This window comes from Pseudonaja textilis, chromosome 2 (genome assembly GCF_049901715.1).
Source record: "Pseudonaja textilis isolate UNSWEBS1 chromosome 2, rPseTex1.2, whole genome shotgun sequence".
Taxonomy (NCBI): Eukaryota; Metazoa; Chordata; class Lepidosauria; order Squamata; family Elapidae; genus Pseudonaja; species Pseudonaja textilis.
The window spans coordinates 182,303,497-182,324,471 of NC_141991.1; the positions used below are offsets into that span (position 1 = coordinate 182,303,497).

Genomic DNA, 20,975 nt, shown 5'->3' on the forward strand with positions numbered 1-20,975 from the left:
TGTGAAGCCTGTAGTTGGAGTTTGCTTTTGGACAACACACACGCACAACTTCTCTCTCATTTTTTGTTACATGCTCATGCAACTTGCTTTAGCATTTTCCTATAAAAATCATGTTTGTTTTTTTAAATGTAGAAGGGTTTTCCTCCAAAAACAAGAATAGAGATATGGGAAAAGAGTGGCTAGTAGTAGAAGTACTATGGAATGAAGGATGAGCAGCAGTTCTTGCAGGCATGTATACATCTACAGACCTCTCGCTCTTTCCGTACTACATTCTGCCCTAGCCTTATATCCTTTCAGGCAGCAAGGAAACAAAGTTATATTCTGGCCATTCTCCCAGTAAAATGGTTCAAAATAGCCATTTAGGCAGAAGTGGGCAGAGGAAGCATTGGCGGTGTTATTGTAGAGAAAGCTATAAGGGTGCTCTACGTAAAAGAAGACTTAGATGTTTATGTACTGCTATCCATGTACACTGTTGTGCCCCCCCCCTCCAAATCTGAACCACTCTGGGGCAGCTCTCAAGGAACTAAAGTTGCCTAAATTTCACGTGACATTATGGTTTTTCCACAAGATATGAGCATATTTTTGCAACACCGTGGGGCTTGTTCAATTCACCTGAAAATATAATATAAGGAGCAAAGAATCAAGACCATATGATAAATTCCAAATAAAAAAGGTTTATTGCTCAAGCCTAAACACAAGAATCTAGCCCACTAATTGGTCAGTACTAAATTGGTGCGAGATAAAAGACAACAGAATTCAAGAGGGGCTGGGCTTGGAGCATCTGTGGACATGCAACAATTCTAGGCTGAGTCCTTTCTTGACTCTGCCCACAGGCTCTGCCTCTTCTCCTAAATCTACCCTATAAAGTTACCTTCCTATTCTTAAATTTGAAAACAATGTAAATTCAAGATGGAAATAACCATGCCCTTATTTTACCTGTATCATGGTATTTTCAGAACCCACTAGAGAGACCAAGCCATTGACTGCTGCTAGTCTTTGCATTGTAGGGGCTCCCTAGAATCAAAGCAAAATCAAAGTTTGTTAGAGAAGAAGTGAATGTTCTTGAATTGCTTCCTGCAAGAAAAGATCCCCCTTCCCCCAAATTCTTCTAGCCACTGATCCAATGACAGACATCCTGATACCAAATATGCTACTATCAGCATTGTGAAATGGAAAGCTTTCCACTCATCCTCTCAGGATTCAATCCATATCTTATTCAGCCTTTTAATCATTTCAAAAATGAAATGCAGCTATGGGACTCTGTGGTCAGGAAGAAATGAATAACACAAAAGGGAAGAGAAAAATGACTGCTTAGAAACTTTCACCTTCAACCACTTTAACCCTCGAAATCTTTGTGGTTGCTTTTCTATCCGTTAAAAAACAATACTGTGGTAAAGCAACTGGGGTGGGGAGAACAGATGGACAGGGAAGTGTTAAGCAGCTTCACTTAATTTCTACCATGCCACTGGTTTCCAGTTAAAAGCAGTGTAGGAACTAGGAAATACATCTGCTGATGTAAGTTTGGCCCTGGGTCAAACTTAGCGCAGCCCGGTTCTCAATAATTTAGAAGATCCAGAAGCTCACTTAGCTCCACTGCATGAATCCCGGATCTTCAGGTGTACTTTATCAGTGGGGGACAGGGGTGGGATCCGACCAGTGTAACTACTGGTTCAGTGATTTTACATTTTCCGTGCACATGCATGCTTCTCGCACACACACACACCTGATGTGCGCTGCATGCGCATGTATATCATCATCAGCTAGCTGCCTGGACAGCTGAGCAGCGCTGTGCGCAGGTGCGCAGTGGTTGAAAAAGCACTTTTTTCCTGCTTTTTCAATCGCAGCTGTGTCACGCAAAGTACCTGAGGTTGAAAAAGCAGGAAATAAAGGTCAGGTAAGAGCCCGGGTGGGCAGGTGGGCCAAAACAGCAGTAGACATAGAACCGGTTCTATGTATGTTCTCTGTTTGCTGCTTTTCAGAGCAACCGGTTCTACAGAAGTGGACAGAACCGGTAAAATCCCACCATTAGTGGGGGAAATAGAAACAAAAAGAATGGAATTGAACACAAAAATAGTTTGTCGTGAAAGTGGCTGCCTGCAAAGGCTTCTGGATTGTGGCTGAAATATGAAAGTGGAAGCAGTATGTTTCATCCCATAGTTGGGTAGACCAGGTTGCCCTAATAAGCCAGTCTCATTGGGGGAAAAAAGAATGAATAGAATCAGGCCATTCTAAGCCTCAAGACTTTCCATTAAACACAGCTAGCAAAAACAGATAAATTTATTCCATATTTTAAAAAAAGCAGCCAACTGGCACACTGCATCCCCAGGAATAGTTCTAGCTGTCAGTCAACTCATCCAGTTCCAAGTGCTTTACCTCGGCAAGTACAGTTTTCATCCAGGCAGGAAATAACTTATTGCTGAGAACATCTGCTTTTCCATGCCCGCATACAGACAATCCATGAACAAGGCTCCCCAAGGCTAAGGCAAAACCTGGTGTCTGGAGCAGAATAAGACAAAAAGCAGGCAGCACATTACAAAGGCCGTTTGTTTTGCATAGTTTCCAAAGTGAGAGAAAAAAAAAACAGAGGAAAGGGGAAGGGCAGAGAAATCCTTAATTTAAGATGTGTACTGCAGTACAGTTGTGAGTTCTTTGAAACAAAATCAGAATGCTTTTACGTTGTCGCACTCAAGCATGGAAATGAACTTGCACTGTACAGTATTGCTCACAGAGCAGCCCTTCTTCCAAACCAGATAAAATACTGCTTAAGATCAAGTGTAATTAAAAGTGAAAAAAAATCTTAGCATTCACAAACAAAAATATACCAGATTAAAAGATTGCAAAGCCATGAATGGTTTCATTATATGGTAAACATCATCCCCTTCCACTTTGGAGTGACCCCTTTCAGTTTCCTAGTATTCTTTATATAATTACATTAAAAATTAGCAGGCTAGACTCTGAGCAGGGAAACAGTTGACATAATGACTTCAAAGTCCTGAATAAGATGGCCATGTTTTATGGAGCAGCCTTTTTCAACTGGTACCCTCCAAATGAGTTGAGATTATACTCTTAAAATTTTCAATTATTTGGACATTGTAAGAGGAAGCCATGTTAGTTGACAGTGGCAAAAAAAAATCTGGACTTTGATACTAACTTTTCTGAATAGGAATTTTTATTAAAACTTATTATTATGCTTTCTTGAACTGCAACTCACTTCATCAGTTGTAGATGAAGGATTTACACTGAGCAAAGGCAGGAGAAAGAAGAGAAGGAAAAGTGATTATGCAGATGCAATTTACTTATAAAACAAATCACAAAAACCTTATCAATTAACAATTGTAATGTATTAATATATGTCAGTTTTTCATTAAGTCTTTTGCACAAGGACTATCTCCCATTTGTCCTAGCCAGAATCCAGAGTTCTGGTCCTGCCATAGGTACAAACCCAGTTACTCTCTCACAGGTCTAGGAAGCACACAACAGCAAACCACTTCCAAAAATCCTTGCAAAGAAAACTGCAGGGATTTGTCCAGGCAGTCACCAGAAAGGAATAACTGAATAACAGACACATAAAAATTTCAGATAGATATTGTTGGCAAAATGATAGCATACATCACAATGGAAGCAAAGTATATGAACTTACTTCTAATCTTACGCATGTTCTTGTTAAGATTCTGGTAGGTCACAAATTTGACATCAGGATTCAAAACAAAGGAATATCAAAGCATTTCAATCTCCCAGCAAATTTCCTGACAAACCTCAAACTGGATGTTTTGGAAAAGCAGGACTTTAACAGCACTTGCAAAGTTTTCAGGCCATCTCAGTATACAGGTTATTTACACATTACAATTGTCAATAGATAAGGTACTTGAAATCTGTCTCATCTGTAACCTGAATCTGGATATTGTAACTATCTCTCCCCCTCCCTTTTCCTTCTCCAATTTCATTCAAATTTGAATCCTATCTCAGTCTGAGAACTGAAGAAGCTTCTTGGATGAGAATTGAAATGTTTTCCAGGGGAAAAAAAAACAAGAGTTGCTTTTTGGAAAAGCACCTTTGGGACAACCATGACTTGGATGATTGAGAATCTCCACAGACATACAGGACTAAGGTTTCCTGCTGCCTCCATTTCAAAAAGCTGTTTGATTAGCTTTTCAGATCATTCATGCTGTTGCTGAAAACACTAGGATGACATAAAATATTACAGAAATATAAAAGCATAAAATTGATCTAAAAGCTTTATATGACCTGCTGATTCATTTCTGTTAATTTCTGCAACTTGTCCATAACCTCTTCGGCCTCTGTAGCCTCAACAATCCTAGTGCTGAAAGCAGAAACACAGACACAGGCAATTGTGTAGGCAAGAATCTACAAAATAGAAAAAGTAAGAAATGATTAGAATGAAGTCATTTTTTAAAAGTATGTTTTATGTACACACAATCTGGGAAAAACAAAGATGCTGGAGAAACAGCAGATGAAAAGCAAGATTGGAAAAGTAAACATCATTCTCTTACTTCCTGTAATGTTCGGCTTTGGTCTTCTGCGTCATCCAAGTATTTGCAAAGTTTACGCAGAGAAGTGGAGACGTGAGCTTCAGAATCTGTCAAGTTGCTGTGACTCATCAGTGACAGAACAAGTCCTACCCCCAAGATACATCCAGTGCTAAATATGGGAAATTGGAAAAAAGTGATGTGTTAAGTCAGTCAAAATTTCACCAATTATAAAGAATGCTTATTTTTTTCATATTCCAAGAAATTCTATTCGTGTCACTTGTAAGAAATCACAATGATGTGAAAACGATTACACGTGTGATAACATGATCATGTGACTGGTATAATTACACACTTGTGTCATGCATAGAAGTCATTGCATTTTCAAGATAACGATTATAAAATTGTTTCTTGTTTACAAACTTTGTACAAATATTAATGTTTTATTTGGGGGATCAGTGTCACAACTCCATTTTATATTCACATATTAAAGTTACACACAGCCACAGAACTTTATTTTTAAATGCCTGTTTAAACAAGTATGTGCAATCATTATTCAGTTCACAGCAGTTCATAGATAAGTGAAGAAACTGACATATCTGAAATGAAATTCATTACAAAAGATCTGTCTGTCATCCAGGTTCTGCCTGACTTGTATATGGTTATAATATTTTTATTAAACTAGTATGCCACTCAATAGTAGTTCAAGCATAATTGGCTCCACTAAAAAGCACTGCATCTGAGATAATGTGAAGAAATATATATGACAGCCTTTTCAGACAAGTGATTCTCATCAAGTAACAAAATACCTTGCCCTTACTGCACAATGTGGAAGGCCCTGCTGTTCAATCCTTCCACTGGAAACAATGAGAAATATCTGGAAATATATGGTATTAGGCACGTACATGTGGTGATTCATGATGAACATCCACAATGCAAGAACTGTGTGAATTTGAAAATCACTCTCATTGGCTAGTATTAGGAGCTACATTAAAAAAAACTATATCAATGATGGCCCTGATATAGTCATATCTTCACAGAACTGAAGCATATTTATTCAATTCATGTAGTAGATATTTAAGAAAAGAATAATGCTAGTGAAACAATTCCTCACTGTTGTTGCTTTAACCATTCAGTCGTGTCCATGGAGACTTTCTAGGCAAGTGCTCTCTATGCTACCCTTTCAAGCATAGCTTCTTGCTTAAAAGTCTATACTGACCAATTGGCCCCCATCTTCACCCGAATCTTCAATAGATCACTAGAGATGTGCTATGTTCCTTCTTGTTTCAAACGCTGCACTATTATCCCAGTGCCAAAAACTGGTCACTACAGACCAGTTGCTCTAACATCTGTAGTTATGAAAATCTTTGAAAGGCTTGTGCTGTCCCACCTGAAAACCATCACGGATCCGCTGTTAGATCCCATGCAGTTTGCATACCAAGCAAATAGGTCGACAGATAATGCCGTTAATATGGCTCTGCATTACATCCTACACCACCTTGAATCTCCAAATACTTACGCAAGGATCCTCTGTAGACTTCAGTTCAGCATTCAATACCATCATTCCAGACATTCTTCTAACTAAATTAAAGCAACTAGCGGTATTTGAACGCACTTTAAGTGGATCATAAGCTTCCTAACAGGCAGGAAGCAGTAGGTCAAGCTAGGCAGAATCACATCTGATACTTGTTCAATTTGCACAGGGCCTCCCTCAAGACTGTGTGCTTTCTCCACTTCTCTCTATATACCAACAACTGCATCTCAAATGATCCATCTGTTAAAATACTGAAGTTTACTGATGACACAACAGTGACTGGTCTCATTCGAGACAATGATGAATCCGCCTACAGACAGGAGGTTGTACAACTTGCCTCGTGGTGTAACCGGAACAATCTGGAACTGAACACACTTAAAGCCATAGAAATGATGGTAGACTTTAGAAGAAATCCTCCCATACTACCACCTCTTACAATACTAGACAACACAGTATCAACAGTAGATATCTTCAAATTTCTGGGTTCTATTATATCACATGATTTAATATGGATACCTAACATCAAAAATGTCATCAAAAAAACCACAACAAAGAATGTTCTTTCTGCACCAACTCAGGAAGCTCTAACTGCCCAAGGAGCTGCTGATACAGTTCTACAGAGGAATTATTGAGTCTATCATCTGTACCTCTATAACTGTCTGGTTTGGTTCTGCAACCCAACAGGACAGACACAGACTTCAGAGGATAATTAGGACTGCAGAAAAAATAATTACTACCAACCTGCCTTCAACCGAGGACCTGTATACTGCACGAGTCAAAAAGAGGGAAAAATATTTACAGACTCCTCACATCCCGGACATAAATTGTTTCAACTCCTTCCCTCAAAACGATGCTATAGAGCACTGCACACCAGAACAACGGGACACAAGGACAGTTTTTTCTCGAAAGCCATCACTCTGCTAAACAAATAATTCCCTCAACACTGTTCAACTATTTACAAAGTCTGCACTACTATTACTATTAATCTTCTCATCACTCCTTATCACCCATCCCCTCACACTTGTGACTGTATGACTGTAACTTTTGTCGCTTGTATCCTTACAATTTATATTGACTGTTTCCTAGTATGATTTGATTGCTAATTGTACCCTATGACTATTACTAAGTGTTGTACCTTATGATTCTTGACTCTTGAGGAATGTATCTTTTCTTTTATGTACACTGAGAGCACTTGCACCAAGACAAATTCCTTGGGTGTCCAATCACACTTGGCCAACAAAGAATTCTAATTCTAATTCTTTCAGTTGTTGAATGTCCATCTTTTGATTTTATTCATCCAGCATGATCTTTGCTTGCCCCTTCTTCATGTTTCACCAACCATTCTAAGCATCACTGTAATTCCTGATTACTTAAAAATTACATTGTGAGCAATCCACCGCTAGATGGCAATAAAGTCTTATAGGTAGGCTGCAACTGTCCCCTGTCAAAAGAAAGCTATGTGAAACTATAAAAAAATACCCCTTTCAACAAGCTGGCTCCCATAAACATTTTTATTTAGATTATTTATGAGCATTTATTATCAATACATTCCAGATTCAGCATAGATTCTTATGCTTCTAAAAACAGAGAAGAACCGTTTTGAGGCCTTCATCAAATCACAGAAACTGTTGAGTGTCCCTTTCCTCCTCCAACTTCTGTCCACCCTCAAAATTTTATGTCAAAGAGTCAAGGGAATCTCTGCCAATAGTTGGGAGAGGAAGACAGGTGAATTAAGCTCATTTAACAAGGAAATTTGATGCACAAAGATTCTTGGTTTTTAAAAATTTATTATTTTATTAAAGTCATAACAAACAATCATGACTATAAATGGATTGAACTTGACACATTAATGACAATTAAAAAAAACAAATTAAACTTTGTAAAATGTTAAGAAAATAACCAAAGGAGGAACTTCTCCCCAAGCAGATCAACCAAGAGGGGAAATGTTCACACAATGGTAAAAACACAACAGTAAAGTCAGAGAGAAATGGAATGGAAACAGAATGGCGGTTAGGGTCAGCTGCTTAATCTTAAATACAGTATTTTGTTGCAAGTGCCACTTGTATAAAGTGTTGAGTAGTCATGTTTTGAATATTTCCCCCTTTAGTTTTGCTCAGGTCAGAAATGGTATTGTATGTGTGAGAAAGGGGAGCAGGGGGACAAACAGAAAACAAAATACAGAAGCACAAAACAGATGAACAAGAAAAACAAAAACAAATCCTCAGAAAATCAACAGGTTCAATAATTGAACATACTTGTCATGAAAACTGTACAATTTTCATTCAAAAAGATTTATTTCCCTTTCTCTTAAAATATACTAGATGGCAATGGCTAAGCAATAGCCTTGATTGATAATATATTTCATAGTAATATATCAGATAAAATCCAAGCCCTTCTTTACATAATACATAATTAAGTTATGGAGATTGATGCAGCTAATTTAGAGAATTATGCATATCAAAGATGAATAGGGTTTCCAACGGCTATCCAGAGCGGAGCTGAACTATTTTAGAAGTATTTCTCCAGGTAAAGTAAAATTCCCTCCAAAATGACGGAATCAAATTCTGAACTTAATGAAAGACAGATAATGAACTGCAAAAATGGCAGCTCTATTTTCATTTTCTCTGATGTCAAATTTCATCTTGATCATATCCTATCCACCCTTAGAAGCATAAGCTCTTCTATAACTTTTTCTTTCTCTACTTGGGCCTTAATTGTTATTTTGAATTCTATGCTCTCTCTGTAGTTCTCTAGTGTATGTATCAGTAATTACTGTTTCTTGTTGAATTATATATTGTTCTGCCTCACAGTGCTCCTTCTGTGGGCCTTTTATTTAATTGCCTGTGTACTCTGTGTTTTATAGGCATTTTATTTTACATGCACACCATTATGAATAATACAATATAGATATCTGTAATGCTAATAAATAGTTATTTACACTCAGTTCATTGTGAGGGCAGACTACACAATCCACATGGGAGAATTAAAGGAGAGATTTCATCTTCTATCAAAATCCCAGTAGGAGATGACCAGACTGAGCCTGAGGGAGGGGTTAAATAGATCATCAGTCTCGAGTCCCTTCGCATCCACAGATCTAAGTCCTCCACTACCCTTGAATTCCATCGACCCTTATTTACCACCAATTTGTTTTGACCATTAATAGTTCAGATTTTGTAGAGAATAGTAGCATACAATAAACCTATATTCATTTGAACGGCCTTAGATTTAAATTTGTTTTCCATAGGATCAATTATGTGAAAATTACATATTTAAGGAAGGTCCACTACTACCTAAATGTGTCCCCTTTATGAAATCCTTCCATTCCTTTCTCTGGGATTTTACAAACCCATTTTTAGAAAAAAAAAAAATGCTGTACCTACTTTTGTAGATATCCTAGGCTGGCCAATGAGAGCCACAATATTTAACTAATTTATAGAGCCGTTCATCTTATGAGCAAGGGATTCTGGGCAGCAAAACAAAAGAAAAATGTATGATTTCAAAATTTAGTTCACATTTAGCTCTGAATCAAACTGTTCAGAATCTGAAATGTTTCAATCAAATCAGACAGTTTTCCAAATGATCATTTCAGCATCTGAACTGGGTGACTGATACATGTCTTAACGTTTAGCAATTAAGTTCTAAAAAAACAACACCTCAATAAAGTATTTTAATGGATAAAATATGAATTCCTTATGTACCTCCCTAATACAAAAATTACTTGGTCCATATGAGTGCTTCATTTCTTGATATAGTTTTTAAAACTGTGGTTTAGAATGAGGTGTGAAGATACTATCTCTTCAAATATTTTATGAGCTAGGAATATTTGCAATCTAAAATGACATTTGGTATTGGTAATAACCAGATTTTTATTTAGCTTATTTTGCCCCAAACCATACCTAAAATAGGAGGCAAAAGATCCTAATCTTTCATCTCCCTACCACTGTACTATACCTCCATCTGCTCTTGGCTGGCAGGGAAAGCTAATTTGGCTACAATTATCAAGCTTTTATCTTATGCTAAATGGGCACTCAGACATGAAACAGTGGGCATTGCAAAGCAATGTGGCTAATGCATCTCCCTTTTACCATATGTGCCTCCTATCATGCCAGAAGACAGTCGAGCAATGCCAATTTGATTCTAAACTCAGCTCTCCTTAGATTACAGTGAGGGCAGCATCTACGCAGTGCCAAAGAAAAGTCTAAAATCTCTGCCAACGAAACAAGGAATTCGCATACATTTGCATACATTTGCACAACTAGGTATTTCTCTTTTGCTTCCAAGTGTCAGATTCTCAAATAGCAAAAGAAAGTAAGAAGGCTGAACATTTATTCTTTATGGCATAAAATAAGAACGGAAAAAGGAATGAATTGAAGGATGAAAATGGGGGTGGGTGGAGTGGAATTAACCTAGTTGAGGCCATTAGATACTGAATCAGGACTGATTCAATAATGCTTACAATTTCAATGGATTTTGGAAGTATCAACCCGAAATTCACCTCTAAAATGGCCTTTTTATCTAAACATTGATTCTGACTGTAATGGTCAGTATACACCTCAAGGCCCATGTAATTTTAAATGTGTTTTTTTCCAGCATCACTGTTCCATACATTTTAGTCTTTTCCCAGATTCTCAGCCTTTTTGTTCAACACCTGGAGTTCTAGCCTGTCGCTTGGCAAACCTAAATAAGTTTCCTTTCATCCATACTTTACATCCAATCTCCAGCTGTTAAATTAACACAATAGTTCCCTCCAAATAAAGGGGCAGGGTGAGACAGCTGCTCCTGCAGCTCAGACTGCATTATAAGCACATGTCTGTTCTAACAACAGGCTCCAGAGATGTTAGGCTCAACTCAACCTTACCAACGAAAGCTTCAAAAGTGCATTTTATTAATTAACCTGTAAAGGAAGAGTCTCCTGTCAACGCTGGCTGACTCCATGATGCCATTACTGCCCTCCATTTTACCTTAAATGCTCCAAATCTTCAGTGTTCTAGGTTTAGGATCTAAGTGACACTGCATAGTTATCTTTATTATGTACTTTGCTTTTTCTGCTTAGTTTTTTGCCATCCCAGCAAAAACATAAACTATACCTAGAACCATTTATTGAACACATAGAAATATATTTAGGAGTTTAGAGAAAAATGTAATGAATGAAGCAGTCCTACAGTTTTCTACATATTGCATGGAATTTATAAACTCTTCCACAGCTGTGGAAAGAAAACAATGAAATCTAGTAACTCAGAAGACTGTCTTTGTTTCAGAGGGCAAGCATTTTGGAGATGTTTTAAATCTCTATTATATTTATACAAGCAAGTATATATTATAAATGTAGCATGCACCACTTTGTATCATGTAATAGGCAAGGTTATTTTACTGCACAAATACTATGAAAATATATAATAAAAACTGTATAAAGTACAGTTAATTGTTCAATATATGTAGCTGCTCTAAATACATATGAATCTTATGTCTCATAAGAAGCCCAGCTATAATACAGAGATTTACGACTACTATCACTGTTTTCAGCCTAACCTCATTATTGTTCCTAAAGCAGTGTGGAGAACATAAGTAAAATAACAGAAATTACAATACTAAAAAGGGAAAAAACATGGCATACTACAGCACAAAACTACAATAAAATTAAGCAATCCAAAAGTCTATGGCATTTTAAAAATACACTTCCTTTGTTTATTCAAAGAATTTCCTTTAAACAAGCATCTCACACTAGTACAACAAAAAAGCATATACCTGTTTTACAATGGATAATCAAGCAAACATTATGTATTCCTCCTATTTATACCCCATTTTTCCTGTAAAGTGTTCAGGAATTGCCTAGTTTTATCTTCACAAACATTTTAGAAAGTAGAATTAAGACGCTATTATGCGACTCGTATGAGATCTGCAAAGAGTCACAACTAAGCTCCATGATCCAGTTTTAACTCTATTAAACCTGGACCTGCATGATGTTCGTGAATTACAGTTCCTAGTATTCTTGTCAATAGTCATGTTGTTTGGTTACTGGATGTTATAGCTCAGCATCTAGAACAGGGGTGTTAAACTCAAAGCCTGCAGGCCAGATCCGGCCCACAGGGTGTTTCTAGGGTGAGACTGCCCTGGAAACAGTGAAGGTCCAGCCCACAGTGCCTCTGCCAGCAAAAATGGAGCTCGGGAGGGCTGTGTGCAGCCCTTCCAAGCACTGTTTTTGCTGGCGGAAGGTTGCAGGAGACCATCCCAGCCGAAAACAGAGCTTAGGAGCCCTTTTTTGCTGGCAGAGTACTCGGGCTGCAGGCGCCCCCAACATGAGTGATGTCAGGCTGGCCATGCCCACCCCATCCCCCCCAAGGTCAAACACAACCCTGATGAGGTCCTCAATGAAATCAAGTTTGACACCCTTGATCTAGAGGAATATAATTCCTGCCCCGATCTAAGCACAACTTCACTCTACACATCAAAATGCAAGCACAACAACAAACATATAAATGTACATACCTGTACTCAAGACTTGTGTCAAAGCAGCAATCTTCTAATGCATCCAGGGATTTCATCAACAGAAGATTCATTTGCTTGTCAGCTACATCACTAGGGGAGGAAGAGTAGTGATAATAAATCCTAGTGATAAATTGCTCTCCACTGTAAGTCTTGTAAATTCTTACAGTGTTTTCTTGATCTGATAACCAATTGGTTATCATTATTTATATATTCTTCTCTAGTCTGATAAAGTTAACATTTTGCATCTATGGGCAACAGAGCTATACGTACACTCACAGAAATAAACAAACTAACCACACAACATACAGTGTCATGTAGTAAGGAGTGGATTCCAAGGAGAAAGAGTGTGCATTCCAAAGGAATAAGAGGCAACTAAGTCCAGATCTTATATGAGAGAAAGATGGTGAAGATAGGAGCTCCCTAATCATTCACAAAGTATATTGTAAACACACGTCTGGCAAAACTGTCTGTAGGCATGAAACAATAAAGAACTCAACCTGGAAGAATCACCATGTGTCATTATTTTTGATATATACACACATCTCCAAAAGCAGCATCCAGAATTATATTAAGAGCGTGCCAATGGGAAGTGTTGCTAACTTCTCCTTCTTCTCTTTTGATTTCTGACAAACATCTCTCAAAAGACCAAAAGAGAGAGAACTTCCTTATCCCTTGACTCTATTCTTTATGCAAGAGACGCTTTAAAGAATGAAAGAATAGGATTCATAATTTCTAGACAAAGTTGTTTTTCCATCTTTCCATCCTTCTGATTTTACTAGAAAGTATGCTCAAAACTAATTTAGGCTCCACTGAATGTGTGCAAATCTATTTCCTTTCAATTCTTCTCACATATTCAGTATTGTAGTCTAAATGATCTTACAAGAGCAGAGCTAAATAGTTATAGAGAACTGAATCAGTTTTATTCTTATCAGTTTCAAAAATAGCAGCTTTCTTTAAAATGTAGGTTTCCTTTATCTGCTGAAGCTCTCAAAACCTGCACCTTTGTATGGTATGTCTGTCAATGAAAAAAAACCCTATGACTTAAGATACCAAGTCCCAAATAGGATGAATGGATGGATATTTGGGGAAATTATGATAAGTAGTTGCTTAGTTCCATATTATACAATACTGTGGTGTCTTTTTTATTAACAGTAGAGAGATGACTTTGTTCCCATGCACAATGCACTGGTGTAATTTTGTCTATTTCTTTTTAAACTACTTTTGATTTTATTGTTCCTATTTTTTCCTACACATTGGAAAAAAATTATATAACTGTAATCTCCTGAAATATTAGTACAGGTAGTCCTCAACTTACAAGAATTCACTTAGTGACCTTTCGAAGTTACAATGGGACTGAAAAAAGCGACTTATGACCATTTTTCAGACTGATGACTGTTGCAGCATCCCCATGGTCAACTCATTTACATTCGGATGCTTAACAACTGACTCACATATATGATGGTTGTAGTGTCTCGGGGGTCATGTGATCATCTTTTGCAACCTTCTGATAAGCAAAGTCAGTGGGGAAACCAGATTCACTTAACAACCATGTTACCAATATAACAACTGCAGTGATTCACTTAACAAATATGGCAAGAAAAGTTGTAAATGGGGTACAACTCACTTAACCAATTCCTCACTTAGCAACATAAATTTGGGGCTCAATTGTGGCCATAAATAATCACTTTTAAACAAAATGACATGGGAGAGCAAGATATATTCATTTCAAATATTAGTAGACACATCTAGTTTTGAAGTATATGAATATCCAAACAGAAAATAAAGTTACAATCCAATGTGGCAAACAAACAATATGTGGATAAAAAAGAAGTTTAGGCAACCTTATCTTCTCCAAATACAACATTTGATTATTACTATTTTTAATACAAGTAGCTGCTTCCTAACCTTTCATTCTGAGATTGGAATAATCCAGAATTTTCTCTAGTTTTCTACTCCAAAGTAATATTGTCTGGACTGGATGGGAAGCAAATCTGTTTTGTTTTTGTTGCTCTTTATACAAAACATATCAAAATAATCCAGTATTGGAATACTAAGAAAACTATATCCAATTTGAGCCCATCCAAATGTTGGATATTTTATATGATTTCCAGCCAGCAAAATAACAGTAATGCTGGCTAGGGCAGATGGGCTATAACAAAGCACATCTGGAGGATAATAGGTTGGGAAAAGCTTAGATTATGCGGGTTAAGACTTTTGCTTTTATTTTTGCAGAAAAGTCCACACTGAGGGGGCTTTCTCGCTGTGAACGTAACCCAGAGGAGGCCTCAGACACCACTGCAATCTTGTAGAAAGGGAAAGCAATCAGTTACATGGCAGTGAAATAAGTTGAAAAAGGAAGAAGATGGGGTGATCAAGGAAGTAATTCAAAATGAAAGCATCTTGCAGAATGGCTTGTGATTTGCGAAGTGCAGAAGGCTAAACATGTTGCTCTGCATAATTTGAATATCTAGCGTGAGAGGAAGCAAAAGTTATTTGCACACCTGCCATAGGATGGAATTCATACCTGACTTTCTCTTCGCATAACCGTGAAATAAACATCCCCAATGCAAGGCTCATGTGGATTTGAACAGCCTGAGACTCATCTGCATTTGGTTTCCCAGGTAACATGGCAATCAGTAAATTCAGGACTTCCTCAACCCTTTCCTTGTAGGATACAATAAAAACCGGCACCAAGAGAGACAAAGAGGTTGCTGCGCAGGAACGAGCAATAGCACTTGCGGTATTTTCACCCGAGTAGGATTTCTAGGACACAAAAGAAAAGTACCAAAGATTCTTAGTTTCATCCTTTTTTCCGTGTATAAAAGGATTTGGCACACTGCACACTCATCTAGGAAAGTGAAAGGGAGATATAATGATGATTTTAACTGTGTGACTCTGCATCCCTTTGCTTTTTATTTGGTAACACTGAAATAAGCTTTTCTTGAAGAAAATAAAAGCAAATATGTATTTTCTAAAATATATTAACGTAAATTAAAATTATTAATTCATTGTATAACTTTTCTGAACAGGCAGGAGACGAGGAGGAGAGAATCAACATCAATAAAAGCATTATGTGAAAAAGAAAAGAATATGTAATCATCGCAGAAACATCAAATACTCAATGCAAGAGAATTAAACATTTAATAATTAATACACATTTCAACATATTTCTTAAAGTGTTTAAACACACCTAGAGTCACCTCTCAGTTTGTAGGTACTAACAGCAGTTTATAACATTAAATAAACAGTCTCAGAGGAAGAAATATCCTGAAATCTTAAAAGTCACTAACTATAATTAGTGTCTTACTTTCAATGGGATTTACTTTTGAATACATATCTATAGGACTGATCATCAAAACATACAAAATTGTATCTTTCCCTTTGAGGCAACATTACCATGGCTAAATTACACAGAGAAACACACTTGGCATAATGAGAAAAAAGAAAGCAACTGGAACAACAGAACAGTGTGAAGTCAAGTGACATTTATTTCAATATATATAGAGAGAGAACCCATACAGTTTATAGGTGAATTTATAAAAATACAAGGGAAGTTAAGAGAAAAACAGTCCTGCTGAGCATTAGGGAATTATGCCTTGGGAATTATTTTAAGCACAGAATTCAGATAACTAACTACCAAATGAACCTGTTTGGGAACAACTCAAGATTTTTCATTTCACTTAATTAACTGCACACAAAAAAACCAAAATAACATGTTAAGTTATAGAAAGATAGTAAGACAAAAGAACCCTTAAAAATTAGAAAGGAAAACATGGTACACAGGGAAGGTATTCATGGACACATATGCATTCATAAGTGTTCTACATAAGCATTTCAATGACTGCTGGCCATATTTCAATATAATCACCCATAACTAATTTAAGTTGATAAGTGATTCGTTTGTAAATTGTTAACATCAATTCTGCAGACTATTCAGTAGTCGGAGTTGTATGAGTTGTATTTTATCTCCCCAGTGCTTAAAAATAAGACTAACAGCTATAAGCAAGAGAATCAAATTTCTTTGTTTAGATGTCAATTTCTTTACAATAGGAATATAATTCAGAAGAATATGAGTATCTGAGATTATTAAATCTTGTCTCAACACTGAGTTAATATATGCAATAGCTTCCTCTACAAATGAAATGATCGTAGGACACTCTACAAACGTATGTTTAAATGAAGCATTAGTCTTATTGTACAGGTAATCCTCAAGTTACGAATGTAATGGAGCCTGCCCATTACATTCGTAACCCAAGAATTCATAGGAGTTAATCACGTAACTTGAACATGGTAACTCCCTGCTTTCGCCCACTCATTCACTAATTGAATGTGCGGGTTGTTAAGTGTACAAGGTATTTCAGGGTGGGGAAGGGAGGGGAGCCTAGTGCTTCTGACCACCCAAGGCCTCCTCTAACCCACTGAGATATCTCATGCTTCTCCCACCCATTCTGCCCGACTGGATCACTTAACCTTACACAAATCTTGATGATCAATGCAGCTGTCTCCTCTCCAGCCTTTCTGCCATGGCTTTGCCTTGAGCAAAGGCTTGCCAAGGCCTAGAGACCTAGCATCCCTATAGCCGCCAGTCATCTTTGCAAAAAGCCTTTGACAATGGCTTGGAAGGGCACACACCTCCCTCCCTAACTCTGTTCTTGTTAGCAAAGGAGTTGAGGAAAGTCCTTTGCCAATGAAAACGGGGCCCCAGAGGGATGTACTCGCCCCTCCTGGGCTCTGTTCTCAGTGGCAAAGGATTTGAGGAAAGGCCTTCAATGATGAGAATGGAGGCCTGGGGGGACACATGCGCCACTCCTGGCCTCCATTCTTGGTGGCAAAGGCTTTCTGCAAAGATAGCAAAAGGCTTTGCAAATGGAGGGAAGGCTTTGGTGCTTCAGGCCTTGCCTCCATTTGCAAAGCATTTTGCTGCATAACTAGTCCAGGCCTCTGTTCGCAGAGAACAGAGGCCTTAAGTACCCTGAGATCATGCAACATCAGTAGCACGATCTTGCATGGATCTTGCAGTACTTTAGGCCTCCATTCTGAAGCACTGAAGCAGGTCAAGTGACCCAAGGCTCGCTAAATCTTTGCAATGTGTGATGACCCAGGGTGTGGCACAAAAGCTACACAATCAGAGAACAGGTCTAACTTCCCTTTATTGCTCCAGATGTGCCTCCAAATGTCCCCACATTCACTGCAAGTCCTGGAGCAAAGCTCTCACACGCACCTACAGAAACCTCTAGCTGCGAGTAGTCCAGTAAGCCAGGTTAGCCAAACAGCAACCAGGGCCAGCAGTCCAATAAACCAGATAAGCCAGATAGTAATTCAGAGCAAGAAGGCAAACTGGGCAAGCCCCACAAGACAGAGTACAGCAATCTCCGGGCATTGGCAAGTGTACATGAGACTCCACAGATTCAATGCTTGTTCCCGACAAATGCCCTTCCCACCGGCACCTCAGTCCCCAGATATGCCTTCTGAACAGGGGTGGGGCATTCTCCTCCCTCATAGCTGACTCAATCTGCGTTGATCTTGCCTTCTCTCTTCCCTCCTTGTTCTCAGATTAGGAGGGGCTAGTCCTTGCTCTTCTCCTGAGCTCTGTCTCTGCCTTTCTAATCCTGCAGGCCTTTCTAATCCTGATAAGCTCTGCCCTTCCCCAGTTTCCTCCAAAGCCAACAGAGCCACCCCTCAATCTCTGCTGGCTCTTGTTCCAACTCATCTTCCCCTGCAGATCCAGACTCCTATGGGGGCATGACACAATGTGAGTATTCACAAGTCTAGCGTCTGTGGAGACGTGGCGGGGGTGGGGGCAATTGGCAGGATGAATATTGCAGAGCCTCTGTGGTCATTCATAAGTGTGCGACTGCCCTGGTACTGCAACATTCGTACATCATAAGTACTTGGGTGCTGCAACATTTGGGACTGCATCATAAGTACTTGGAAAGTTATGTCGTGACTACGAACGGTTGCTAAGTGAACTGTCATAACTTGAGGATTACCTGTATCTCCCTCAACATGATAAGTTTATTCAATTCTTTTCTATATAAGTGCAATGGAGACTAGTAAGTGTAAAATATTTTGTTGAGCAAGGTGTAAACTAAGATTTACTGAAGTTTTTGGCTTTGATGTTAACATCTCTTCCCAGAAAATCGAAAGTATTAATTTATCATTCGAACTGACCACTAAAATTTGCATACCATACCAAATTTTCTAGTCAGTAATAGAATTTTATAAAGAATAATTGTGACTTGTTTTGTGTCACAGCTATAATTCTGCTTGCAGTAGATTAGATACTTCTAAGGCAGAAAATACTGCAGATCCAACTTGGGGTGTCAACAAATATTGCAGTTATAAATATTACCAGTGAATTGTACCAATTAATACTTGAATTTTGAAGTAGAAAACAAAAACTCTTCATGTTTATATATTAATTGAGCCTTATTTTAAATACCTATTTTACCCCAATTTTTGATAACAAATAGTTCTTGTATTATGAGATTTGGATTACTCCACAGCATACATTTAGCATGAGAAAAAGGATAAAACATGTCATTTCCAGAAAGAATTACCACAAATCTCAGGTTGATATAGGAATTCGACATCTATTTTGATGCCAAGATAGTCTGACTATCCAAAGATATATTGTGTGAATATTTCTAGAGTGGCCCAAGTAGACTTTCTGTTAGAAGAATTCATCCCAGATTTGATTCTAATCAAAGACATGCAAATGATTTAATTCAATACTTGAAAAAAATTATGTTCATCCCTCCTCAACAGACATCTGGTCCCTTTAAAAAAAAGTTATTATTTTGATCCACCTACCTATTCAGCAGCTACTTAACTGAAAATCATTTAGAATAGATCATAGAGTTACAACAGTTTTCCTCCAAATAATGTTCCCAAATATGTTGGGCTTCAACTCCCATAATCCACTGGCCAACACAAATTTAGTTCATGTAAGAATTGTGGGAGTTGATATGTAAACCCCTGGCAAATCAGAAGATTGGGAAAGGCTGTCTTATCATATTTCCACCACCCACAATTGCCAAACCACTTAGATGAGTCCATAGCTCCTTAGGAAAATCTGCAATTAGTTATTTGCTGGACCTTTCAGGAAAGAAAAGAGAGGAAAATGGTGCCCCCATTGACTTCTATATAAAAGCCTCTGTACAAAAGGATGGCCATCTTATTTAACTGAAGTAACATGCGGAATGTCATTATACTAAAATAGATGAGAATGTGAGTGCTACCTCTTCTGTTCCTGTCCCTCCTGTCAGTTCCAAGACTTCGTGGTGAGGCATAGCCTAAGTTCATAATGTACACAGTGAGGTTTATTAAAAAGAACCACAGAAGCAGCAGAAGAGGAAAAATAGAGAGGGAGACCAAGTGACCAGAGCCCAAAGCAGAAAATCTAATTGCATGTAAATCTGCATATCCATTCCATCTCCCATAAATCAGAAGAATCAGGTCCTGGGGGGAAACATCGGGTTGTGAAGCTATATGAATGTTCACCTCCTATAAGACGAATGGGTTCTGCAATGCAGTTTTTTTGCCTTAGGGTTCCCTTGAGTGCCCATTCATTCTAAAGAAGTAGATTATCAGTAACTTACACCTAATTGTAGTTATATTATTAAAATGATTCTATGATACTACACATGACAATTTTAACTTTTTTAGTTTCATTTGACTGACACTATATGTTAACTGACAATGGCACCTGGCTTTGGTTCTTTCTCTCACCCACACAATGAAATGGCCATAACACTGTTATGCCATCCCTTGAGTGCAGTCTCTTGTAACAAGATAGTCTCTTTCACAGCATGGAAGAAGTAATATCAAAGATTCCAAAGAAAAGGGTGAGGATTAACATAGAAATACCATTTTTAGACTGATCTTTTCAATGTTGCCAACCATGTATATATTTTCCCTAGAGTGCTCTAACTTACAAAGTTGAAAGACTGCTTCCTGTTCAAGCTTTGTTATCAACCATTTTGAACCTTCCTAACGGTATTCTGCTCATCCCATTCATTCAGATTCCTCCTTACTTCTATAAAACATCATTTTAAAGCTGCACTGTGGTAAGGCTCCAAAAAAGCTAAGCATTTTCTGTCTATAATTGACCAAAATTATATACAACCTTTTCATATTTTATTTCTTCAGCACTTACGAATCGGTAGCCACTATCTATGACAAACATGGTCCATTTTTCAGTGTTCAGGGACCACAGATTAGAAGATAATGATCATAGTCAGCATGGAACTGAGATGATAATATCACAAAAGTTGATTATGGTAGGATCTGAGAAGATTCTAGGCCTGATGCTTTTTTGGTAGGGTAAAGCTTAGAATAAGGTTATATAATTATACAATTGCTTTATTCTGTTATCTATGGAATGTATGCCACCTAAATTTTATTTAAATTTGTATGCCACCCATCTCTCTACCAAGAAATTCTGGTTAGCTTACATATCCATACAT

The 20,975-nt window shown here is 37.8% G+C and overlaps 1 protein-coding gene across 2 annotated transcripts in view; it reads right to left on the reverse strand.

The window, feature by feature from the left end:
- The window catches only part of FOCAD (focadhesin), a 140,125-nt gene that overhangs the window by 19,326 nt on the left and 99,824 nt on the right, over positions 1-20,975 (reverse strand). For both annotated transcript variants that reach the window (XM_087926563.1, XM_026718356.2), the window contains exons 27-32: positions 15,032-15,270; positions 12,508-12,597; positions 4,512-4,659; positions 4,246-4,365; positions 2,374-2,496; positions 937-1,014 (exon numbers count right to left, since the gene is read on the reverse strand). In XM_087926563.1, coding sequence (XP_087782689.1) covers positions 937-1,014; positions 2,374-2,496; positions 4,246-4,365; positions 4,512-4,659; positions 12,508-12,597; positions 15,032-15,270 — 798 coding nt within the window. The remainder of the gene's footprint in view (positions 1-936; positions 1,015-2,373; positions 2,497-4,245; positions 4,366-4,511; positions 4,660-12,507; positions 12,598-15,031; positions 15,271-20,975) is intronic.